General features: G+C 42.2%; 1 protein-coding gene across 3 annotated transcripts in view; it reads right to left on the reverse strand.

Moving 5' to 3' along the window:
* The window catches only part of LOC309563838 (rap1 GTPase-GDP dissociation stimulator 1-like), a 296,711-nt gene that overhangs the window by 107,734 nt on the left and 161,404 nt on the right, over positions 1-27,573 (reverse strand). For 2 of the 3 annotated variants that reach the window (XM_082268469.1, XM_082268471.1), the window contains 3 exons: positions 21,733-21,855; positions 15,410-15,535; positions 7,761-7,889 (listed from right to left, as the gene is read on the reverse strand). In XM_082268469.1, coding sequence (XP_082124595.1) covers positions 7,761-7,889; positions 15,410-15,535; positions 21,733-21,855 — 378 coding nt within the window. The remainder of the gene's footprint in view (positions 1-7,760; positions 7,890-15,409; positions 15,536-21,732; positions 21,856-27,573) is intronic. The other variant, XM_082268470.1, reaches the window with a different exon arrangement.

Here is a 27,573-nt window from a genome sequence, read left to right on the forward strand (position 1 = left end):
TGATGGCCGCACTCATTGCCTGAGGAAGAAACACGCATGCTTCGAACACGCGCACCTCCCACTCCACCTTCTACCTGTAAGTGAAGTTAGTGGCTCTTCTCTGAGGGACACCATGTACCCGGAAGTGCTGGGAACCACCAGTACAGCCTGAACCACGAAAACTCGCCAGATCCCCGCTGCTCGTCCTCCCACTGGAGTGGTTGAACCCTTTACATGCCGGTTTATCATGTCCATCTTGTGAGTTTGCATTTGTCTGTTGTTATTAAATGCTTCTTTTATACTACACTTACATGGTACTGTTCTCTTTTCTCTCTTACTGCAGGAGATGAGCAGCCCTAACATAAAACAAAGGATGAGCAAAAATACAAAACATATTTTCTCAATGTAAAATCATAGCAAATCTCTACGAAACATAGGCCTTTCATACTTTAACCTCTTTGTTTCCGAGCCAATTCTGACACTTCGCTCCTACATGTAGCACCCTACAAGGTAGGTGCTAGGTTAAAGCATAATGGGCCTTGGCTGCCTAACAGCAGGGCCATGATTTTCAGCTGGGCTGTCATGTCTCCCAGGTGTGGCTGCTTATAGGGGAGTCTCCCCACTGGCTCCATGAAAGGATTCTCATTGGACAGTGGAGGAAACCCAATCAGTGGTCCATTCAGGCTTGTATCTACCCCAGAAGGCAGATTCTGCCGCAGAGGATTCTGGGAGTGGGTATAAGTTTGAGGGGAAAGCATGACACAGCGTCTTTGGTGGGAAGCAGAGTCCCAGGAGGGAGGGTACAGCTGTCTCTCCTCCTGTCAGAAGGAACGGGTGTCTCGGGTGACTGCCTGAGAGTCCAGAGAGAGAGCTGAGCTGAGCTGCAGAGAGGATCTGGTGTGCAGAGGACCAGTGGAGATAGAGGGGTTCAGTTCCAGGAAAGCTTGCCAAGTTTGTGAGTACTGTGAATTGCCCCTGAGCGTCTGCCTGAAGTGTAGAGGGGATCACTCTGGTGAAGGTCCCAGGAATCCAGGAGCCAGCTAGTGTCAAGGGGGTGCCTAGTGAGAGGACCCTGAAGTGTTAGAGGGGATGCCTAGTCAGAGGACCCTGAAGTGTCAGAGGGGGCACCAGAGGTTGGGCCCTGAAGAGTTAAGTGTACAGTATGCAGTGTACAGTGTTAAGAGTTGCAGCAGCACAAGCAGTTACAAGGAGCTACCTCAGTCAGAGAAGGGCTGGAGGGAGCTGTTCACCAGACTTTTGAGCTAAACAGAGTGTCAGGAGTCAAGTGTCATACAGTCCTGGATCTTCTGAGTTAATCTGAGTATTAAGATTTCAGCACAGTTCAGCAGAACAGGACCTTCAAGCACCAGGGAGCGTTGGCTGGCATTCAGCTGGCGTCAAGACAGTGCTAACAGGCATTTTTCTGTACAGTGTCCCAGTTGAACCTAGTTGATCCAGTGTAGTATCCCACTCATTCCCTTCTCCCATCCCCATTATAAAATAAACAAAACAAACCAAAGATGCCCGAATGGTCATTTTCTCAGTTCTCACACTTGGGTTTTAAACTTAAATGTATTGGAAGTGTTACCGGTAACAATGGCAGAACCATATCAGGCCCAATGCCTGAAAATATTGCTACATTTGGGGGCTCGTCTGGGATTTTGCCATTGATTACTGAAAAGATTGCCCCTGCCAACGGCAATAGAAAAAGTTGGAAAAGTCAATTTTTGTGCCCAGAACTGCTGTTCAAGTATCAAGCCAAGTGTGAGGCCGGATCTGCGGGAGGCAGGGAAAGTGGGATGAAGCTAGAACTGCATATGGAGGGTTTCTTGTGGCAACGCAAATGTTCAAGTAAAACCTGCAATCTGATGAGAACTTTTGATATGGACTATGAAATGTATTCTGCTGTCAGAAAGTGGATAGCAGGTGGAAAAAGTGTAAGAGTGCATGATCGCTGCAACTGCTTAACGGGAAGAGGTCCTCGTGACCTCGTGACGTAACGCGTAGGAGGAACCCGGAAGTGACATGTGATACGGGACAGAGCTCCCATAGCGTTGTTTGATGTTCAGATGCTGGAAATAAGAGTCTTTACATGTAAGTTTGCTACATTATTGTCTAATAAAAGTCTATAATACTGCACCATGATGGCCCCATCCTTTTAATGAGCCCTTAACCGGTTGCCGACCGCCGCACGACTATATACTGCGGCGGTCAGCCCCGGCCAGGCAGAGTGACGTATCGGTACGTCACTCGCCTGTCACTGACTTGCGAGCCTATCGCGGGCGGGCGCGCGCCCGCCGAGGCGCGCGCCCGCCGCGGCTCGTTCACAGGCAAGTCAGTGCGTGTGACCGGCGGACTCGATGTCCGCCGGCCACACTACGATCGCTCCTGTGAAGGGAGAAAGACAGAGCAGCTTGTGTAAACAAGCTGCCTGTCAGTTCTCCCTGTGTAAAAGTGAAGATCTGACCGTTCTACTATGTAGAACGGTTGATCTTTGCTTTTACACCAATAGCCATGTCCCTACACAGTAGAAAGCACGCCCCTAGGACACACTTAACCCCTCCCTGTCCAATAAAGTTAACCCCTTCCCTGCCAGTGTCATTTTTGCAGTAACAGTGCATATGTATAGCACTGATTACTGCAGTAATGTCACTGGTAACCCCAAAAGTGTCAAAAATGTCAGTCAAGGGTCCGATCTGTCCGCCGCAATGTCGCAGTACCGAAAAAAAAATCGCAGATCGCCGCCATTATGCGTTAAAAAAAAAAACACCAAAAATGACAAAAATCTTTCTCTTTGTTAGTAAACGCGATAACTTTTGCGCAAACCAATCAAAATACGCTTTTTGCGATTTTTTTTACCAAACATAGGTAGCATAAAACAAATTGGCCGAAAAATGTTAAAAAATTTTGATTTTTACTTTTTTTTTGGGGAATTTCATATAAAAAAATGTGAAAAATATTGTTATTTTTGCAAAATTTACGCTCTTTTTTTGTTTATAGCGCGTGATCAAAAAATCGCACAGGTGATCAAATACCACCAAAAGAAAGCTCTGTTTGTGGGAAAAAAAGGACGTCAAATTCGTTTAGGTACAGCGTCGCACGACCGCGCAATTGTCCGTTAAAGTCACGCAGTAAAAAATCGCAAAAAAACCCCTGGTCCTTTAGCAGCCAAATCCTCCGGGGCTTAAGTGGTTAAGGAGGAGACATATACTTAAGTAGACCGTACCCTAAGGAAACCATTTAAAGGAGCCCCAAGTGATCATACGAGATCAGGAAGATATATAGTATCCCCCTGGAAGGATCCGCTGCCAACAAGACACTACGCTGGAGCAGAGGAGGATAAAGAATCATTACCTTCCCAGATACATAATACAGGCGTATTACCTTCGTAATTGAGGTGAGAATTTAGCACACTTAGAAGTGTAATCACGGCACAAGGTGGAGGAAAAGAAGCCACATCACTTATTCACCATTATTTACAATATTGTTGTTTTTTTATATATTTGAAGCATTTTTTTTATTGAAGATTGGGTATATGCACTGTTTGGACTGGACATTTAGGATATGTGTATTTGCATTTTTGCACATATCTGATACATTGTTTTATGAATTGTCTAGTTATATTTATATTTTTATTGGGATTATGACTATAAGCACTGAGTACTTTTAAATAGCACCTATAAGAAGCACAGTTTTATGTTATATAACCGTTTTGGATTGGACATTTTAGGATATGTGTATTCGCCTATTTGCACATATTTGGTACATTGTTTATGAATTGTCTAGCAATATTTTTATTTTTATTGGGACTACCACTAAAAGCACAGAGCACCTTTAAAATAGCACCTATAAGAAGCACAGTTGTATGCTATATAATCGCATTGGAAACAATATTTACACAAGCTAACTACATATAAAAATCATAGATATAGCAGAATTATGTGAAATAGGCATATAGTACACATTTGCAACATTATTTATTTTAAGTTTTAAACTATACACAAGCACTTTAACACGGTTTTACACACCTTTGAAGCGCACCTCAACCCCCAGACTTTAGTATCACTTTAATTCAGTCTGTTTCCAATCTGGGAGGCACTACAAGGCTGTTACCTGATCTAAATAAGATTGCATAATTACATTGTAAATAGTATGGCCAACTGATCCCCCATTCACATTTAGCATGAATGTAGCCAGGCAATTTAGATTTTAGATTTTTTATCTTGCACATAGTACAGGAGCAGAGGCATGAGTTTTTGGCCCCCTTTAATTGAGATTGCCTGCAAAATGTGCATATATGCGCAATTTGCAAGTTTTTTTTAGGCACTCCTATTAAAGTCTATAGGGCCAAAAAAATGTGATTCAGAATCTTGTGTACTTTTTCGAGCTTTACATGAGAGGCAGGCATACACAGGTGACACAATGTTTAGGTGTGAATGGGCCCTTTGAGAATTGTGGCATTCTTCACCTTAAACGTTGCCTTGCTTCAGGAATTATTCAGGTGTGACTGGAGGCTCAGTGTATACAAGTATACACTGTATTCTTACAGCATAGTAATTACAAGACTAAAGTCATTCTGACATAATAATAGGTAATAAAATGGCACTGAAAACCATGTATAAATGCTCTACCTTATTTAAGGTATATGGTTTATTTTAAATTTAAGTTAAAAATGTTAAGTTTTAAAGTAGAAATCCACCCTAACACTAAAATCCACGCATCTATAGACCTCCACGATCTAACACTAATCTATCTAGCCCTATAAAGAAGAAATCAGTATACATACCTTTTCTGAAGCCTATTCGACCCGATTCCACGCTGCGCTGTCAGCTGTGGCTTTGCTGTGGAGGTGGGTGCAGAGAACACAACTGACAACGGAAGCCCCATAGTAAGTCTATGGGTGACGTCACTTCCCATTCATTTCACAGCCATTGTCGGCTGTGACCTCTGCAGAGCTTCCGCCGCTGGAGACTGGATCATTTAGGCTTCAAAAATGGTATATGTACTGATTTCTTCTTTACAGAGCTAGATAGGTTAGTGTTAGTGTCTATAGACGCAGGGTATTTAGTGTTAGGGTGGACTTACACTTTAAGTTTAAAGGTTCTAACCAACCAACCAAGTTAGGCCAACTACTTGCTCTTTTTTTCTGTTAGTGAGAGTTCATAGTTTCCAGGTTGATAACCTGCTTTATCATAGAGAATTCTTACTGATGGATTTTCAAACTATACTTTTTTAGAGAATACAACAGGTGGAGTATTTAACAACTGGGAATAGCCCACACTCCTTGCTGTTGAACCTACTCCTATGGTCCCATTTAGACTTCTGTGTTGTGGTAACGTGCAGTAGAACACAAATTTTACCACACATTACCACTGTAGCAACCTCTTAGGTAGGTGCTAGTAAGAGAGTGTAGTTTTTGGCTCTGTCTGCCTATCAGAGGAGCAGCAGGCTAATCTATATTGCTTTTTGCCTACCAGAGAGCAGGATCTGTGAGTTAGGTCTTTTCAGTGTGCTCAGTATGTGGTTCATTGGGTCTAGAGAGTGTTTCACACTGGTCTCATAGGGAGGCATATTGGACAGTGAGAGGAAACCTGACCAATGGATACATAGGCTTTGATACAGTCCTGGTGATTGGTAGAGACAGGCTGTCTCGGTGCAATCTGGGATACTGCATAAAAGTCAGGAGCACATGTGTTGTGGGGTCTTTGGCTGGTGAGCAGAGTCCCGGAGGGAGGGTGGCGGCTACCTCCTCCTCTGTAGTAATGGCACGTGGTTGCAGGCGGTCGGCCTGGGGATCAAAGGAATGGAACTGAACCCAGAGGTCCAGGAGAACTGACTAAAGGGGGAGAGACACTGGAGACCCTAGAAAAACAGTATTGTGAGTACAGGGGATCGTGTCTAGGGGCCTGACCTGAGGGGGGCCATCCTGGTGTAGGATAGTCAGAGGAGGAGTGTCAGTATGTCAAGTAAAAGGGGATACTAGGAGAGTATCCTGAAGATAATCTGGTCCTTCAAATCATCTGGATAGAGACTTAATCCAAATTCACCTAGTGGCAGGGTGAATCAGCAGCCTGGCTGCATCGTCAGAAGTAAATTCCTCCGCATTTGTGAATAGTTCATTTGGAGTATCCCACTATTCCCTTCTCCCATCCCTAATTTAAATAAAACACCAAAAACAACTACATACCCCTGGACTGATCATTGACTGAGCCAAGAAGTAAAGTGTTATTCTGTGCATGCTGAAATTGCTAATGGTAACCCAGGGGTACCCGAAGGTGTGGAATCCAGCAGTCCTCAAGGGGGCAGTGCTACACCACAATGGAAAAAATTATGATTTGTGCATCATCTTAGGTATTCTACAACATATTACATTTTTGTTCTTGAATTTAGTTATTCTTTAAGGCATAGGTAGAGCTGGAGTTAGTTTTTTTCTCATGATGTGATGCAGGTATATACTCTCAGTCTATCATAATGCTCATTCAGTTTGTATTGGTCTAGCATTAATTGGGTAAATTTCCTTTATTGCTCCATGTATCTGCACTGATATAGTACTATGCTGATTAGATGACACATTACAATTTCTATTATTTTAGGATGGTGTTTCTCAACTTCAGTGCTCAAAAAAATGGCCAAGAGGGCATGCTTTGAGCATTAACATTAACAGGGCATTACATAACAATCACCCTTGAAAGATGAAAGAATTTGTAAAAAGTGTTATCCAATAAGGAATACTTAAAATGTATGATAAGCCAAACCTTTTTTTTTTATTTGGATGGAAGTTTTACTACAGTCTGTGTCCCCACTGAGGATATTTGTCCCATTTTTTGTCTTGATGACCATTACTGCTGGCCCAGAAAGTAATGGGAATCCAAAACTTTACAGCTGTCACCAGATAAGAACCCGGAATAGGGTAAATCTTCTAGATGGGACACATGTTTCAGGAACAACTGTCTGGCTCGGTACACACTGCTGCCACCTGGGATCCCACTTGTGAGACCCCAAGTCGTATGGCATGTGAAATCCCATTTTAGTCAATGAGAGCTGTCTTAATTAGCACTACTGAAGTCGCTCCGACTTTAGAAAAGGTTCCTGTACTACTTCAAGGCGACTTCTATCCGACTTGTGCCCATAGACTTTTATGGAAATTGCCTCCAAGTCGGATCCTCATCTTATTTGATGTGATTTGGAACAGACATTACAGGAAGATTACCCAGGCATTTCCTAAAGTTGTTTTAAAGTTCCTTTACAGTAGCTTCAAAATGCTTCAAGTAGCAGTCAAATCACCTGGCAAAGTTGCACTGTAAGTCGCCCGACTTTCAGGTTGCAGCAGTGTGGACCGAGCCTCTAAGAGGAGATTTCTCCTCACTTTGGAGAGATTACTTCTCTTTTCCTGTTGTCTCCAGAAGAAGAAAAAAAAAAAAAAACACCAAAAGGGTTAACCATTTTCTACTCTCATCACAATTAAAAAGATAAACAGTGATTTTAGGAAAAAGTTTATCTATGCATGGAGCAGACGTCCCCTAGCACTGGCTTTATCTTGTGGCAGCAGTAACAACCTTGTGAGTTAATCAGTTCAGGACAACCAATACTGCTCCGATTTCAGTCATCTAGGAAGTGTATACACTAGTTATTCACTGGATTAGATAGTGATCATCTTGTTTAGAAAAGCCTTGATAAGGCAAAAAAAAAAAAAGCACTACATAGTTTTCATAAAGGCTTGCTTTCAAACTATAAATGAATAACTTAACAATTGTCATCTTAGGCTGAGTGAAGACTCTAACCTAGGTCCGCCAGATTGGACAAGGCCAAAAGACCCACACGCACCAGCGCATCATTTTCTGGAAAATCGGTTAGTATCCTGACCAGTAAATTGATGACATCCATCTCGACCAGTTGTTCTTGTAGCTCATCTGAAAAAAAAAATGTAAATATTTTGCATTTATTTTACACCCAATTTAATGATCGTAAGTCAATGCTGTGTGAATTCTGATTGATTGTTTTACTGAAAACCCCAGTGTACGTTTCAGTAAGGTCTTCGTTTTTCGGCTTAATTTTTGTATACTGCATTAACTGTCAAATGTATAACTTCACAACAGAATCACTAAATGTATCCAAGGAAAAAATTTAATTACAGTGCATCCGGATAGTATTCACAGCGCTTCGCTTATTTCACATTTTGTTATGGTACAGCCTTATTCCAAAATGGATTCAATTCATTATTTTTCTCGAAATTCTACAAACAATACCCCATAATGACAATAGGAAAGAAGTTTGTTTGAAATCTTTGCAAATTTATTAAAAAAACAAAAAAAAAATCACATGTACATAAGCATTCACATGCTTTGCCATGACACTCAAAATTGAGCTTAGATGCATCCTGTTTCCACTGATCATCCTTGAGATGGTTCTACAACTTGATTGGAGTCCACCTGTGGTAAATTCACTTGATTGGACACGATTTGGAAAGGCACACAGCTGTCGTCTATATAAGGTCCCACAGTTAACAGTGCATGTCAGAGCACAAACCAAGCCATGAAGTCCAAGGAATTGACCTCCGAGACAGGATTGTATCAAGGCACAAATCGGAGGAAGGGTACAGAAACATTTCTGCAGTATTGAAGGTCCCAATGAGCACAGTGGCCTCCATCACCCATAAATGGAATAAGTTTGGAACCACCAGGACTCTTCCTAGAGCGGGCCACCCGGCTAAACTGAGTGATTGGGAGAGTAGGGCCTTAATCAGGGAGGTGACCAAGAACCCGATAGTCACTCTGGCAGAGCTCCAGCATTTCTCTGTGGAGAGAGGAGAACCTTCCAGAAGAACAATTATCTCTGCAGCACCCCACCAATCAGACCTGTATGGTAGAGTGATCAGACAGAAGCCACTCCCCAGTAGAATGAACATTAAAGCCTGCCTGGAGTTTGCAAAAAGGCACCTGAAGGACTCTAAGACCATGAGAAACAAAATTCTCTCGTCTGATGAAACAAAGATTGAATTCTTTGGCCTGAATGGCAAGCATTATGTCTGGAGTAAACCAGGCACCGCTCATCACCTGGCCAACACCATCCCTACAGCAAAGCATGGTGGTGGCAGCATCATGCTGTGGGGATGTTTTTCAGTGACAGGAACTGGGTGACTAGTCAGGATTGAGGTAAAAATGAGTGCAGCAATGTACAGAGACACCCTTGATGAAAACCTGCTCCAGAGTGCTGGACCTTTCACTGAGGTGAAGGTTCATCTTCCAACAGGACAACGACCCTAAACACACAGCCAAGAAAACAAAGGAGTTGCTACGGGACAACTTGGTGAATGTCTTTGAGTGGCCCAGCCAGAGCCCAGACTTGAACCCGATTGTAAATCTCTGGAGAGATCTGAAAACGGCGTGCACCGACACTCTCCATCCAACCTGAGAGGTCCTGCAAAGAAGAATGTGAGAAACTGCCAAAAATAAGGTTTGCCAAGCTTGTAGCATCATACTCATAAAGACTTGAAGCTGTAATTGGTGCCAAAGGTGTTTCAACAAAGTGTAAAGCTTCAACAAAGAGCAAGGGTTGTGATTTTTTTTTGTTTTTTTATTTTTAATATGTTTGCAATGATTGCAAACAAACTTCTTTCACGTTGTCATTATGTGGTATTGTTTGTAGAATTTTGAGGAAAATAATGAGTTGAATCCATTTTGGAATAAGGCTGTAACATAACAAAATGTGGAAAAAGTGAAGCAGTGTGAATACTTTCAGGTATGTAAATCAGTTATTGTATAGTAAATGTTTTATCATCCTTGTTAATGCTTTGTATCTTAAACCAAAACACATACTATGCTTAAAAGATATTCAAAATCCCCTCTTTGTCTGAAGTAACTCATTGTCATTTTATCTTTACATTTTGTTAAAAAACAATAACTTTCTGCAAAACTGCATTTTACTTCTTTTATTTTTGGTTTTGTTATCTTTCCCCAGAGGAATAAATGGGCTGCTTTTGTTGACTTCACTCTGAAAATACTAAGAGCCTGAATGTTATGCTGACCTTTAAAATTGTCCAGAAATGGGCTAAGTGATTGTGGTGAAGTTTTACAGCAAAATTATCCAAGGGTGATTCTCTACTTCCATTATTTGTGTACAGTTGTTTTAAGCTTTATATACCTTCTTTTTCGCTGTCTGTGTTTTCTTTCTGTAAAATAATGAGGCTGCTGAGGGCTGTTGGCACAAGAACAGGGCCTGGGTAGTTACAGTATCTCACAAAAGTGAGTACACCCCTCACATTTTTGTAAATATTTTATTCTATCTTTCCATGTGACAACACTGAAGAAATGACACTTTGCTACAATGTAAAGTAGTGAGTGTACAGCTTGTATAACAGTGTACATTTGCTGTCCCTTCAAAATAACTCAAAACTTTTGTTGTCAGTGAGTACACCCCTGAGTGAAAATGTCCAAATTGGGCCCAATTAGCCATTTTCCCTCCCCACTGTCATGTGACTCGTTAGTGTTACAAGGTCTCAGGTGTGAATGGAGAGCAGGTGTGGTAAATTTGGTGTTATTGCTCTCACTCTCTCATACTGGTCACTAGAAGTTCAACATGGCACCTCATGACAAAGAACTCTCTGAAGATCGCTTAGACTATAAGAAGATTGCCAAAACCCTGAAACTGAGCTGCAGCATGGTGGCCAAGACCATACAGCGGTTTAACAGGACAGGTTCCACTCAGGACAGGCCTCACCACGGTCGACCAAAGAAGTTGAATGCACGTGCTCAGCATCCTATCCAGAGGTTGTCTTTGGGAAATAGACATATGAGTGCTGCCAGAATTGCTGCAGAGGTTGAATGGGTGGGGGGTCAGCCTGTCAATGCTCAGACCATATGCCGCACACTGCATCAAATTTGTCTGCGTGGTTTTCGTCCCAAAGGGAAGCCTCTTCTAAAGATGATGCACAAGAAAGCCTGCAAAATGTTTGCTGAAGACAAGCAGACTAAGGACATAGATTACTGGAACCATGTCCTGTGGTCTGATAAGACCAGGATAAACGTATTTGGTTCACATGGTGTCAAGCATGTGTGGTGGCAAACAGGTGAGGAGTACAAAGCCAAGTGTGTCTTGCCCACAGTCAAATATGGTGGTGGGAATGTCATGGTCTGGGGCTGCATGAGTGCTGCTGGCACTGGGGTGCTACAGTTCATTGAGGGAACCATGAATGCCAACATGTACTGTGACATACTGAAGCAGAGCATGATCTTCTCCCTTTCGGAGCCTGGGCCGCAGGGCAGTATTCCAACATGATAATGACCCCAAACACACTTCCAAGATGACCACCGCCTTGCTAAAGAAGCTGAGGGTAAAAGTGATGGACTGGCCAAGCATGTCTCCAGACCTAAACCCTATTGAGCATCTGTGGGGCATCCTCAAATGGAAGGTGGAGGAGAGAAAGGTCTCTAACAACCACCAGCTCTGTGAAGTCGAGGAGTAAAAGAGGACTCCAGTGGCAACTTGTGAAGCTCTGGTGAACTCAATGCCCAAGAGGGTTAAGGCAGTGCTGGAAAATAATGGTGGCCACACAAAATTTTGACACTTTGGGCCCATTTAGACATTTTCACTTAGGGGTGTACTCACTTTGGTTGTCAGCAGTTTAGACATTAACATCTATGTGTTGAGTTATTTTGGGGGGACAGCAAATTTACACTGTTATACAAGCTGTACTTTACATTGTAGCAAAGTGTCATTTCTTCCGTATTGTCATATGAAAAGATATAATATTTACAAAACTGTGAGGGGTGTACTCACTTTTGTGAGATACTCTAAATGAAGGATATTTATTAACCTTCAGGAGCTTCTGTGAAAACCCACCCTTAGATTTTATACCCCCCTCTGCTACTCTTTTTGTACCTTTACCTTTTTTCCATGGACCCTATCTTCATTCAGAGGTAACTGGTCCTTTTTCTTCTTTTGTGGTGGGTGAGTCCTGAAAACTGCTGATACTGGTGTCAGCAACCCCAGTGAGCCCAGGGAGGATTGATGAAGTACCCTCAAGGGGGGGTATGCTCTGCCCTCACAGGAACTGGGTTGAATGACACTAAGTAATTCAACCCAGCAGAAGACTGGAGTGTTGAATCTGATTTACCTAGTTTTGGGCCACATACGGTACATTTTGATTCTCATTAAAAACTACAATTGGACTTTAAAGCCCTTTGCCCCCTAAAACTTTGGTATTGCTTTCTCTATTGACTCCAATGCATTTTGCTATAATGACAAAACTTAAAGTGGGAGTAAACTCCCTTGGTTGATTCTTACCTATAGGAAGGCCTGTAATAAATCTTACCTATAGGTACAGTAAATATCTCCTAAACGTGCACCGTTTAGTAGATATTTACTTTAGAAGCAGCCGGTGATGTCAATGGGCCAGGAGGTAGAAGGTACAGTATATCTGTTAAATTCCTTCAGAGCCCTGTGCCATAAACAGTCACTCCCACATGCATGGGCAGGAGTGAGGTCATCGTGGCTCAGCCATTTATATTGCTGCAGCCCGCTAACCTGGAAGGAAGACCAGGTAAATATGGAAGCTCCTACAGCGGTGACAGCACGCTTCTGGAGGGCTTTGTTTTCAGGTAAGTCTGTCCTAATGTCCTAGTATGCGCTGCATACTAGGACATTATGACCCAAACGGCCTGGGCCCCCTTTTTTTTTGCTGCAGTTAACTACCGCATTACCTTAAATCTCCAGGATTTAGAGAACATTTTTGGGAAATGAAAACTCTCCATTTTTCTCTTTCCAAATACTTTCTTTAAATGAGAGCTGGTGGAATGCTGGACTCAAAGGTATGATCTGGCATAATCTCCAATCTTAAGAGGCACCTCTCTATCTTACAGGACAAGCCCATGGTACCCCCAAAGCAATCCAATAAAGGTGTAACGGTTGAAAGCACCACAAGTCTATGAGTAGTGCAGTATAGATATATCAATTTAAAGAAAAGATTAGTAGGTAAAGCCAACATGTTTTGCGGGCTCACAATTCCCCCATTATCAGGGCTTGTGTTGGCAGTAATAGTAGGAAATACTGGATAATTAGAACAAAGAATCAAGGGTTAGAATGATAATAGTATGGGCACCAAATCCTGCCCTTACTATCATCGTTTTAATCCTTGATCCTTTGTTCTGATTGTCCATTATTTTGTAATATCACTATCAACACAGGCCCTGATGAAGGGGGAGTTGTGAGCCCCCGAAACATATTGACTTTACCTACTGCTCTTTTAAACAGATTAATACATCTCTACTGGACTACTTAGAGACTTGTGGCACTCTCATCCTTTCTTTTAATATTTTTTCAGTCAATGACTTGGTACAAATATGCAGATTAGGGGGGCGTGAAGTCAGAAGTCTTTGTCTGCATGACTAGGGTACTAAAGATGTCTTTGACCACTTTGGCTAATACCACTCCCACTAACCCTTTAATAACCACGCTGACAACAACTGGAGTTAATGGCCAAAGCGGCCTTTTATTAACCAATGTAATAAATAACATAATATAACATAACAACCTGAATACAATGTAAAAATACAGTAAAACTGGAGCCTCAAGGTCCTCGTAGGCCTCACTCACAAGAAGAGAAATGCCTGCGACCTGCTACAGGCCTCCAGCCGCAATACCACCGACTCGGAGACAACCAGCCGCAGATACCTCTATTATAACAACTGGGATCCGTACCTCAGAGGAGTCCCTACCAAGTACATTTTGGTGAACACAGTAAACTACAAGGACCTTGAACCCTGCCATCCGCTTAAAACAAGCGACCCAATCCCCCAATACCCACAATTACCCAATTAACACAAGGGGATCACAAATAACAGAGCGGGCGGGAGGGAAGTTTTCCCCTGGCTGATCTATCCTCGACTGAAGATCAGCCCCCCCTTCTGTATATACACCCCCCCCCCCGGCAACTCCTCTCCTACCTTACCTACTCCCCCTCCTAAACCAATTAAAACCCAATAATATATACACCTATTTAAATATTTTTGTCCCACTGACCCTTTAACTCCTGTCATGCCGGCCCTCTGTTCATGTCTTGTTTCTTTTACTCCTTGACTCCCTTGCTTGTTCTGGGTAAGTCATGCAAATGACAGCCAGACATCTAACATTTTCAAATAAAAAGTACGCAATAACAGCCTCCATTTTTGTCTTAATGCAGTAGTAAGCTCCGCTTTTTAACTTATACCTGCAGGTAAGCCAATAATAAGACTTACCTGTAGGTACAGTTAATATCTCCTAAATGTGCACCGTTTAGGGATATTTACATGTGTAGCAGCCGGTGACATCACTGGCTCATGCACACTGCACTCAGAATGGATGGCACACTCAAGTGTGTCATCCATTGAGAGTGCTGTGCTACAATTGTGACTTGGGCGCACATGCGCAAGGGTGACATAATTGCATGGCAGCCATTAAAATAGCCAGAGCACGCAAACCCAGAAGGAAGACCTGGTGAAAATGGAATCCCTATCAGTGGTGAGAACGTGCCGCTGGAGTGATCCGTGTTATAGGTAAGTCTGTCATAATGTGCTTGTGTGTAGTGCATACTAGCACATTATGACATAGATCTGAAAGGGGACAAGTTTTTTGTTTTGTACTTTGTATTAAAGAAAGATTTTCTTTTCCCTGTTCAGCGAGTTCAGTGGGTTCAATTTGTGAGTGTTGCAAGTAGTGAAGCCCACTATAATCTCATTTTAATGGGCTTTAACACTTCACACAAAAATACTGAAAAATATTTTAGTTTGTCTCCTGCTGTGACTACACTGACAAGGAAAGTTGCAATTATTGTGAAGATGTTGGATAGCCCGTAACACTGGTGCCCCGCCACTGCTTATTGTGAATGAACAGCAAGCAATTATCTTTTTTTTGCTTCCTTAAAGGCATTTTTAGAGATCGGCAGCATTTTAGCACATTGTTTTCAAGAACCCTGCAGTAGACATCTGCTATTAAATAAAAAAAAAAAAAAAAACTTTTTATGACCGGAATTCTTCAGAATATGAAGGCCTAAAGACCTCTGGGTCTAAGGAGTTAAGGCTTTCATATTTTTGTTACTGCTTTTATATTGGAAATCACTACAATTGTCTATTTCTAAACTATTGTTTTGCATATATTCCTGCTGCATTTCTTAACACATTCGGAAAAATAGCCCCCACAGTATGTCTGCTTCTGAAAACAAGATAATGTGTATGCATATCAAATATGCCTTCTAACAATGTATCCTTTTTTTTTTTTTTTTTATGCCATCCTTGTTTTGTTTGTTCTACACTTAATTTTTTTTGTATTCCTGCTTTTTAAAATGATCACATTTATGTAGCATTTACATGAAGCAATGAGATTGCTTTTGAATAGTCGGATTTCTCTCTCAGGGTATGAACTGAGTTAATACAGAATTTTAAATACATTTTCCACTTACTGTTTTCATAGCAGATGCGACCAATGGCTCTGCCAGCGTGAAGCAGTATCTCCTGATCCGAGCTCTGCAGCAAAGGTACCAGTTCCATCACCAGACCTGCTTCAATGCAGGGTTTCCTTGTTTCTTCTAAACACAGAAAATGGGAATTTAGAGACCTCAGTATGAATGTGTATCACATGAAGCCAATTAAATATAAAGGTGGGTAGGACCCAGTGTAAAAACAGACCATAGATTACATACAACATGACAAGTCCAAAACCTGTAATTAAATTATTCAGGCTTTGTAATGCACCAAAGATATTATTCTGTAAACAGCGAAGGTTGTAGTGCAGTTATCTATAGTATAAAATCAGAATTATCTTTAGTGAATATTAGATGGAGTAATCCCCCCTCCCAGGACACAGTATTCTGACCATGGTCCTGGTCAGTGTGTAGGGTGGGGCTTGAGGCACCCCAGTAGGGACACCGTGTACTAACTAATGCCTAAACCATAGGCAGGAGCCACGCTTCTATAAAATCAACATTAAGGTGATACTCCAATTTTAGAAGCAAACAGTACACTTGCACCATTAACTCCTTGTAATCGGTAGCCATACTTATACTGTTATCACTATGCACTTTTCCTAAGTTTCCCATAGTTTGCCATCATCCCAAAATATATCAAAGACAAAAAATGTATCCCCCTTGGGTTGGGACTTTGAAACGGCAACTCAGACACCATTCCATATAAAAATGACTTGATCTGTTCGAATGTATAAAAAAAATATAAATCACATATATCAACATCACAAACATTGTTTATAGAAACATATACATCGCACAGCCATTTGTATTGAACCTCCCAAACGAAATACAGTGTAATGCTGAACACCCTACGCGTTTTGGGGACCACGCCCTTCCTCAGGGGTGAGGAGAAGATGTAACAATTCAAGTTTGTATTTTTTCTCATCTGATTCAGTTCAAAGGGTATGAGGCTGCAGGAATCTATTCTGGGTTAAAAAGTCGCAACATTGCATTCACACTTCACAGATATCAGTGGACACTAGAGCAGTGTTTCCCAACTCCGGTCCTCAGGGCCCACTAACAGGCCAGATTTTAAGTATTACCTTGGGGAGATGCAGACTAGTATACTGCAATCACTGAGCAGCAAATGATATCACCTGTGATGTATTTCAGTTTTCTTGCAAACCTGGCCTGTTAGTGTGCCCTGAGGACCGGAGTTGAAAAACACTGCACTAGAGAACCCGAGATAGAGCCAACAGGAGAGACTCACAGAGGTCCCCGCTGTAGGGCCACCAAGTCTTGAATCCTATAGGTACACAGTGGGACCACAGGGTTCACAGATGGTCCATTCCATAGGTAGATCTGTGTAGATATCCTAATCGCCAGTCCCCCGACAAGCCGCATCCAAAGCAAGTGAGCCCCACTTTGAACTTTGGACACAACTGTAGAAGAACACCTCTCCCTCCCGGTGTGCAGAATTTCTGAGACAGTACCACAGTGCGTGTACCGGTCTCTACCAACTCAGCAGTTCTGTCACCTCACTCCCAGTGACAATGTCCTGTATTTTAATATTAGACACAGCAAACACATTTCTCCAAAACGCCATAACTCCATGCTTGTTCTTCTTCCTGGGGACCCTCTCCATCTCTCGCTCTCTCCCATGACTCCAGGTAAGGTCCCCAAGTACTTTGTCCTGTGAGGATGAGCCCAGTATGTGGAGAACATGTCACTAATTAGGGGCCAAGCACACCACTACTTTACTACTAGAGCATCCGTCACCACTGCTATGTCACCTGTGGCTGGTTGGCTGCTTTAGCATGTGACACAAATACAGTAGTCGTTAACAATGGTAACATAGCTTCCTCTGAACAGAATTCTGCTTATTAGACTTTTGTACTGTAACTTCTCTAACCCCTTCAGTTCCTTGTTGTAAGCCTTGTTCTTTGATATGCCTTACATGCGCTCCTTTAGAGACTTCTGACCAAGCAGTTGAACTAAACAAAAAAAGTTTACTAAATTAGTCGATTATTACTATTGTTATTTACTAAAGTAGTCGAAGGTAACACTGAAACAGTTCTCCAAAACTTCTTTTCAGCATACATTCCTGTACAAAGCTCTCTAAGTGCCCATATTAATATGCCCCAATGAATTAGGCGGTAATGTATATTAAAGTCCTTAGTAAGGCAAGGGTTCATGATTAGCAGTAAATCCTCATGAGGTTGCAATAATCCATTGCAGAGTCCAGTTAAGCTAGCACAAATCCAGATCAGTCTATTGTTTTTAAACCCCAGCGGGAACCCTGGCTGGGCTCCCCCAAGGGATGGTTTAGACAACATCACAGCTACATCCTGGCAGTATCTTCTCTGGTCGCCCCATAGGGCACACACTGAGCCCCATTTATATGTCATGTGAAGAAATGTCTGGATAGCTGCACTCCAATAAAATTACCATTATTTGATTCAAAGGACATACAACGATAATACTTACAACAAGTGAGGGAAAGAATTACAGCATGCAATGCAGCTAACATGTTTCACACCATTCTTGGTGCTTAATCATTAACGTGCAGGGACATCACCCTTTGTATGGGCAGTGGAGGTGAAAAATAAGGGTGACTACTTTGAGCGGTGTGTACTACTTTGCTTTGTTAGCCCTATTTATATGGTATGACCTGCAGGGGCAGTTTTCACACCCTTCACACAGCACATAGGAAGAGAGCTGAAGTTGTCAGGTTGTGTGCTGGAGATCTCTCCCCTGTCAACTTTTTACCTCTTGGTGTCAGAAAAATATGTCAGAAGTGACTCAGACAGCAGAGGAACTAGGCAGCAGAGAAAAAGACACATAGTGCTCTGGACAGGCACACACTATAGAGGGATATGCTTTGTTCATATTTCATGTCTGAGGTTAAGGGTGGGTTCATGCAGACTAGGTGTATTAACGAAAGACAAGGGGGGATGATGAGCGCTAAGGGGATAACGAGCCGATGAGGAAAAGGGGGGGGGGGGGGGGAGAACAATAGTTCTAAACAAAAGTCAAGGAGATAATGTTTGGAATGGAAGGAAAGTTCAATGCAGTTGGAAAGTCATAAAACATGAAGTAAATGATGCTGGTGCCAAATCGCACTGGGTGCACAGAGAAAGTCTCAAGCCAGCTCTCAGAATATGAAGCAGATCTGTGTGAAATAATCAAGAGGAGGGAAGAGAGCGGAGCCAATCTCAGTGCAGCAAATTTAAAAGTGCAATTTATTGTAATAACACACTCAGGCCTCATGTCGCGCGCCAGGACACGCCTATAGCTGCCACGCAAGTCCGCTGGATGCAACGACTTTCTCCTCTCCTCCCTGCACCTGGAACCCTGGACTCCACTGGAAAGCCCAGAGCACTGCGAGACACAGGAATCTGCCTGCCGCCGGGACTGCATCACCACAGCGTGCCCCATGATCTTCATGCTTGTATTACAGTACCATATATGAGTGTCTTATTACAATAAATTGTACTTAATTGCACTGAGATTGCCGCTGCTCTCTTCCCCCATCTTGTAGGTGTAATACACTGATATACTGTATATTGCATAGAGCTTGCAGTACACATCCAGAAAAAATGCTTTTATATTTTTTCCACCCAGAAGGCTGACAGTTGGTATAATCCAGGGTCTACCATATAGCTTATTTTTGCTGTGCCTGTACAGGGTATTTTTTGTTTATAATCCAGGGTTTATAATCTTTTTCCTGAATAAGATGCTGGCCAATAGATATTACAATCAAGTAGCTTTGGGTGGCAATGTATCAGGGCACTGTCTGCAGCAGGGGTGCTCGAAGACCTGGCATTCCTGCCAGTATCTTGCATGGCCGCAGGAATGCGCATTGGTGCACACGGATGCGCACTGGTGCACAGCTGCACACCAGAACACACAAATGCGCAGTGGCGCACAGCTATGCATGCTCCCAGCCAAGTTCGGCACCAAAAAGCCTTTATAAGGAAGTCAGTCACTCTCTGCAATTTCTGGTTGATCTTCAGCTCTCCAGTGTTCCTGTTTTGCATCTGTGAATAGCTGTTACCAACTTGGCTTGCCTCTGGATCTGTCTTGTGCCTGTTTCCTGACCTGACCCCGGCTTGTCTAACGGATCACCTCTCTCTGCTCTCCTGTGTATTCTTTTGACTACGCTTACTCTTATCCACACCTGGTACCTGGCCTTGGCTTCAAACCAACTACTCTCCTGTTCTCTGTTCTGCTTGAAACCTGCTGCTTTTCACAGGCGCCACCTGTCTGCAGACACCATTCAAATACATCAGCTATATACATGGGCATTCCTCCCAGGGGATACTTTTTTTTAATAAAAATACCCCCGTACCCCCGTACATTCCACAATGGCTAGCCTCTGATCTGTCCCGGGTTGCACTTACCTTTTAGGAGAAATACTTACCTTGAAAAAGTATTCTCCAGCGCTGCCATCTCAGGTGTGGGCAGCTTGAAGCCAGCGCGATCCTCTTCTGCGTCCTCTTCCTTCTTCTTCGGTCCCACGATGCACTGCACCGGCCCCGCCGTCACTTCCGGTGCGCGCGCGTCATCCCTCCACAGCTTCTGGGCATGCCCAGAAGCTGTTTAGAAGGGAATGACGCGCGCGCACCGGAACTGACGCCGGGGCCGGTGCAGGCGCATTGATTCCTGGGAGCGATGACGTTCAGCTCCCAGGAATCATTGCAAAAGCCAGGAAGTGATGAATTGCTGTGGCCACCGAGGGGAGGAAGAAGGAAGTAAGGTAAGTATATTTTCTCTACAAGGTAAGTAAAAAAAAATAAATAAATTGCGATTATCCATTTGTTTTTCAGGTGACCCGGAGCGAGAAGATGGAGGTAAGTATAAATTTAGGGTGGAACTCCACTTTAAGAACATCTCGGCAAGCACTCCAGCGGGGTGACCCGTGCTTCTTTGAGCCTGGCTTCTCCTCTTCCAACTTCAGGAGAGTCTGGAACTTAGCCACAAATGAAGCCCTCTCTCGCAATTGACCTCAGGTACCCCCAGGTACATGATACTATGCCATAGCCTATATTTTATTGGCTGTTACTAGTACACAGCTCAGCACCCTACTGTGAAAGGGGCTTGTGACCTGCCAGCATGTTACAATGTACGGCCTGACTGAGTCATGTCTTGGAAGAAAATGCTTCATCCTTCCTGCAGCAGGCTAATGACAACAATCTCTCCTCTTACCCCTAGGCACAGTTACCTTACCAAAGCTCAAGGACTGCTTTCACAATATATAGTTATATCATACCTCCAAACTTTCTGAGATGGGATAAAAGTACACCTTTTAGGACAAAGTATGCAGGCAAAGGACAAACCCTCTGCTGTGCCTCCAGTTGTGTGGCCTGGGGAAACCATTGGTGCTTTTTTATCATTGTGTTTGCTTTCAACTGTTTTTTAAAACAATTATGTGATAATAAAAGGTTTGTGTTAATGGTGTACCTGTTGAAATACATTGTTCATATATTTTTGTACATCAGCTACAGATATATTCTTCAGCCAGGAGATGGCACAGTGTATAAGTTTTTAGCTGCATCTATGGTTAAACTCTATGTCTTTTCTATAATAAAGTTCCTGTTCCTGTCTGCAGTTAAGCAGGGAAGCCCATTCATATTGTGCATTGTCTGTCTGCTCTAAAGGGCTATTTACAGAATATCTAACACTTTTAGTACTTAAATATTGCATTTATTACAGAAGCCTACACATCCATCCAAAGTGAGGGACAACTAGAAGAAAAGAGGGGTGGAGGAGTTTGGTTTAAAAGAGGGACAGTCTCTCCAAATGAGGGTTTGTTGAGAAGCATGGTTGTATAATATTTTATAATACTTCTTTATTATACTGTTTTTTTTTTATGTTATTTTCCTTTGCTGTATATTATGACATTTAAGACATTTATGCAGACGTAAAAAAAAAAACTACTGATTGTTTCTGTTTTATAGGCTCAGTTAACCTTTTACAACACATTGTGCCATTTGTTAAAATATTGTATAATACAAATGCCATGCCTGCAGATTTTTTTCTGTAACCCATGAAGCCTGACTGAAATACTTCCAATACTTATATTCCTATGTTTTGGCTTATTTTCTGGGCATGAGCTATGGCAAAATAACCACCAAGGCTTCTTGTTTGGGGAAAACTGGAGAGATTATCACTTTAGTTGTGCTCAAAGTAGGAGGCTTGGCTGCCCATTTTGTCTTTATGCAAAAACTTTGCTTTCACTTTATGTGTAGCTTCCCCTATGATTGCAAGTGTGGACCTGGTTATACAATAACTTTGATTTAAAAGAGTAGAGTGCTTACCATTCTTTGCCAGCTCTGCCAGCACTTGTGCTGCCTTTTCTGCACAGGTTTGACTTGTTTTCAGAATTCTCGCTAGTGCTGGTAAGACATCATAGTCTGTCAATAGTTTGGCTGATTTCTGCACTGTAGAGGAAATCCAAAAAATAGAAATTGGAATTTGTTACTTTAGGGACACTGCCTTTGCAATAAAATACAGTTCTGGCTCAATTCTCCTAGTTACTACCTACCTGTCAACCTTTTTTCATATAATGACTTATTTTAGGCAATGACAGCCAAAGAAAGCAAATGTTGTGACCAATAACACATACACTATAATACCAAAAGTATTGGGAAGCTTGCCTTTACTTGCACATGAACTGAAATGTTGAAAATGGTTAGTCCACAGGCATAAACCCCCTATTGAAGGTGCCACATCCCAAAATGAAAACGAGAAGAAAGGGAGATCCCCTAAGGGTTTGGTACATTTGAGGCACTCAAATTGATACAAAAAATGTTGCAAAAATTGATAAAAAATATAAACATTTTATTGTACAAAAAATATATAGGACATACATCATAAATAGCAAAGTAAATATGCAAACAGTTCCATAAAATAGAAACACATAACAGAGAAATGCACATTTGTACAATAAAATGTTAATATTTTTAACAATTGCAACATTTTTTGTATCGATTTGAGTGCCTCAAAAGTCCCAAACTCTTAAGGGATCTCCCTTTCTTTCCATGAACTGAAATGTTTGACCATTCCTCCAAAAGCGCATTTGTAAGGTTAGAACTGATGTGGACGAGAAGGCCACCCCAAACTCGCTCATCCATGTCAAAGAAGACATTTTGTGAGGGGGTTATGGTGTGGGTTTGTTTTTAAGGGTTTTTGGCTTGGCCCCTTAGTTCCAGTGAGGGGAACTCCTAAGGCGTCAGCATACCAAGACAATTTGGACAAATTCATGCTCTCAAGTTTGGGGATGGCCTTTTCCTGTTCCAACATGACTGTGCTGCAACACAAAGGTAATGCCACTCAGGTGAAAGCTGTCCCAACCTCAGCAGTTGGGTGCACGTTCGGTCCGCAGGCCGGGCAACATCAAAGCAAAGAGAAAGGTTTGACCGCACTCCAACATCGAAGGTGAAAATAGACTTTATTGTGTAAAAACGTGTCTTGACTGCAATACAAACATCATGGACAAACCAGGCATGGGAAAAAGCAGTTGACGCATTTCACAAAATAATTTCCACTTACTCATAGCAGACATGACTGCGCACCAGTGCACAAAGCAAGGTCCATAGAGACATGGATGGGCGAGTTTGGGGTGGAGGAACTTGACTGGCCTGCACAGAGTCCTGATCTCAACCTAATAGAATAGCTTTGAGATGAATTAGAACAGAGACTGTGAACCAGGCCTTCTCTTTCACATCAGTGCCCAACCTCACAAATGCTCTTCTGGAAGAATGGTCAAACATTCCCATTGACACATTCCTAACCTTGTGGACAGCCTTCCCAGAAGAGTTGAAGCTGTTCCAGCTGCGAAGGGTGGGCTAACTCAATTTGAACCCTACAGACTAAAGCCCCGTACACACGTACTGATCGTCAGCCGAACGAACGGCCGTCTTTTGTCCAGGGCTGCTGGAAACTGCAAAAGACTGCACACGAATTTTGTCGGCCAACAACAGCCGACTGCAGAAGTGATGTCATGTGATGGTTAACTTTCCTTGTCTTTTTTCTTTTCTGAGCATGCCCAGTCTTGCTAATCTGCTGTCTGTCGGCCGAAATCTGTACTGACTGGCAAACAATCGGTCGTTCTGGTGAACAATTTTAAAGTCTGCACGACAGATTCTGTTCGGCCGTAAATGCGCTGTCGGCTGTCGGAAGCATCATACTAACAAGCCTACAATCGGCCGAACGGTCGTCAGCCGAATATTTACGGCCGACAATCGGTACGTGTGTACGGGGCTTAAGTCTGCGATGCCTTTAGAGTTATTGTGCCTGTAAAGGCAGGCGTCCCAATACTTTTAGTAATATAGTGTATCTGTTATTGGTCAAAACATTTGCTAATTTGCAACATATGACTGTCTGGCTTTCTTTGGCTGTCATTGCTGAAAATAAGTCATATGAAAAAGGGTTGACATAGTTAAATAAATGTGGTGTTAATGAAATACCTTTTTATATTTTGATTGAATAATATTATGAAGTTTGAGATACAAAGAAAGCAATCACTAACTGAAATTAAATGCACATTCCTCAAACATTCATGTAAGACAAAGCTTGGATTTCCTGCTTCAGTCATTACTGGGTTTTAAGATTTAAGAAACATATGTTTCAGAGTGCGACTCACAAGCAGTGGTTTAGCAGCAGCGACAGTCTACCAGGCCTATAACTCTTGGGAGCTGATCTTATTCAAGGTTTCTTGTCTCTTTTCTCCTGATTGCACAAATGTATTCTTTACCATGGCCTGCTCATCAACTGGAAGAGCTTGTCTGTATATGTTCTGTGAACCATGGTCTGTGTGCATGTTATATATGGATTTCATGGTGCCCTAAATCGCAGTGTTACTATAATTTATTATAAAAAAAAAATGCATGGCTTGTAGCCTGACTTATTATGATGATACAGTATAAACAACGTAAAGGAAAACACAACTTTATTAATATAAAAAGTGATATAACATGTAAGTGCTGCACACACTTTTTTTTTTAAAGCAGAGCTAAACATAAAAATAAAACTGCTAGAAAGTAGAGTTTTTGTGGCAGAAGACAAATCCAAAAGTTGTTTCTGCTTCTTGTCACTTCTAACAATTTATTTTATTTTTTTTTGTCTGTGTACGTTATATGACACATGTGTAGTGCAATTTGCACCCAGGCTCAATCCCAGCATCTGTAAGTGTGGCCCACTGCTGGTCTACAGCAATATGGAGAAGGAGGCATTGGGGTTGATTTACTAAAACTGGAGAATGCAAAATCTGGTGCAGTTGTGTCAGCGTCTAAATTCAGCTTGGTCAATTAAGCTTTGACAAAAAAAAAAAACTGGAAGCTGATTTATGCAGAGCTGCACATGATTTTGCACTCTCTAGTTTTAATCCAAAAATATATATTTATTGGGTAAACCATAAGATACACATTAAGGATTATACATACATCAAATATGGCATAGTAGAAAAATACAGAACATAAGCAAGCACCATTGTTGCATAAAACAGATAAAAAATGTTATAAGTTTACATCGGTATTAAAGAAAAAAGAAACAACACAACCTTATGTACCCAAAATACTCTAATAAAGTGAGACATGAGGCCCCGAACTCTGGGCATACAGAATCTCCTCCAACAGTGAGGAAATAAAAATAAAAAACACTTGTATATGGAGCATCATAACCTGAACAATCTAGCATAAGATCTGTATAATTCCTGACAAAGGCCTATCCTTGGAAAATTCTGTCAGCCACCAACCGATGAGGGGCCAATATGGAACATCCAGGCATGGTTGCCACATAGAATAAAACTTGTGAGGAACATTCCTGTGTTGGTATGTTAATTTCTCACGTAAAAGTGTGTTATTCACTTGTTCTACCCACTGTCTCCTGGTGGACACTAGGGATGATCGAACGGTTCTGGTCGACCATCGGTTCGACCCAAACATTGACTGTTCGAAATTCGGCCGAATTTCAAACTTTTTGCTGAAAAAGTTCGGAATTCGGCAAACAGAACCGACCAAAATGCAAAGGGACAGGAACTGGGCTTTAAAAGCCTGTGATTGGACCAGAACCATCAGTAAAAGCCAATTGAGGGGGCAGGAGGATGCTAGGAATGTGATTGGAGTGACTAGGGGGTCCAGAGGCCAATCAGTAGTGAATACGCCCCCCAATATATAAGATAGCCCCGCCAAATCTCTAGCACTTTAATACTGGGGCTGTGGATGAGAGTGGAAGCAGTTCTGTTACTCCTGCTTCAAAGTGTCATTTAGCAATTATTAGTGTGAGGAAAGGGATATCTAGTGTAGTTAGGGTACTATTTTCCACTATAGTTAGATTTAATAATCTAGTTTCTGTAGGGAAAGTGTTAAGTGTCAGGGGACTGTAGTGTAGTGTAGGGTTAACTGACACTGACTGCTATGGCAGGGTGACCAAACCCTTCCATTTCAGGGTGACCGCCATAGAAAAAAGATTGTTTCTATTAGAATTGCAATAGAACAGGATAGTGGCTTCGCTCCTTTCACGCCTGGCCGTTTTGTTGCAGGCGTTTATTGGGCTTTTTTGTGGACGTGTTTGGAGGCAGGCATGACATCTGAACTTCTGTGTAGGGGTATATATACACACACACACACATGTATGTATATATACACATACACATATATAGGTGTGAAAGTAGCAGAACCCTATGGCTGCGCTAATGAAATTATTAACAGCCATAGTGTAAGATTCTGGTACCTTCGGTACCCTCCCAGCCCAATTCTTCCGCATATAGCTACCTGTCCCTTTAAATCTTGTGACGTCATCACTAGGCGCTGCTCTGAGCGGCTATTTCAATCGCCGGTTTTCACTCACAAGGTGTTCGTACAAACCGCTTGTTACACAGCCTTGTCTGACGCTGCCGAAGCCTCCAGCTATTTCCTGTATCTCGCTACGGATCCTGTATCTCGCTACCGATCCTTCTCCTCATTACCGGACCCCTCATCTCTCTAAAACCCACTAGTGATAAGTACCCCGCAGGGGATTCCTTCCTATCAACTTGCACTATCTACTCTTGTATACTAAAGACTGTTGCTATCTATGCATTACTATTTCTATCATCTGCACTGTTACATAGATTGCTAGCTCTTGAGTCTACTACCATCTATATCCTTGCACTGAGTTAGCGATTCCTGTACACTTCATCTGCTGTCCCCTACCACCTGTTAATTGTACATGATTGCTAACCTATCTGCATACTATCTATCACCATCTGCTAACACTCCTGAACATTACTATTGAGTGCCTATCATTGCTATCACTACTCACGCCTGTCCTTTCAGCACATCACCTCTATACTATCGTATACAACCTATCACTCCAGGAACATCTTAACTGAGTGCCTGTATATTTGCATGCTGAGGCAGGCTGGGCCACAATGATGAGTCTGGAGAGTTGGATATGGTGATTCAACACATCTCTGCACGACTACTGAGTGGAAATTCTGCAGCTGCATATCCAGTTCACTAAACAAACGCCGGAGCGTTACACATAGGACTTTGCTCCTTTCACACCTATATGTGTGTATGTGTATAAATACATATATGTGTGTGTATATATACCCCTATACACAAGTTCAGATGTTATGCCTGCCTCCAAAGACACCCAAAAAATGCCCAAAAAAAAAACGCCTGCAACAACACACCTAGGCGTTTTTGTAGCAGGTGTTTTTTTGGGCATTTTTTGGGCGTCTTTGGAGGCAGGCATAACATCTGAACTTGTGTATAGGGGTATATATACACATACACACATATAGGTGTGAAAGGAGCGAAGTCCTATGGCTGTTAATAATTTCATTAGCGCAGCCATAGGGTTCTGCTACTTTCACACCTATATATGTGTATGTGTATATATACATATAAGTGTGTGTGTATATATACCCCTATACACAAGTTCAGATGTTATGCCTGCCTCCAAAGACGCCCAAAAATTGCCCAAAAAAACGCCTGCTACAAAAACGCCTAGGTGTGTTGTTGCAGGCGTTTTTTTTTTGAGCATTTTTTGGGTGTCTTTGGAGTCAGGCATAACATCTGAACCTGTGTATAGGGGTATATATACACACACACACTTATATGTATTTATACACATACACACATACAGTGTGTGTGTATATATACCCCTATACA

The sequence above is a fragment of the Pelophylax lessonae genome (genome assembly GCF_965119305.1).
Source record: "Pelophylax lessonae genome assembly, chromosome: 9".
Lineage (NCBI taxonomy): Eukaryota > Metazoa > Chordata > Amphibia > Anura > Ranidae > Pelophylax > Pelophylax lessonae.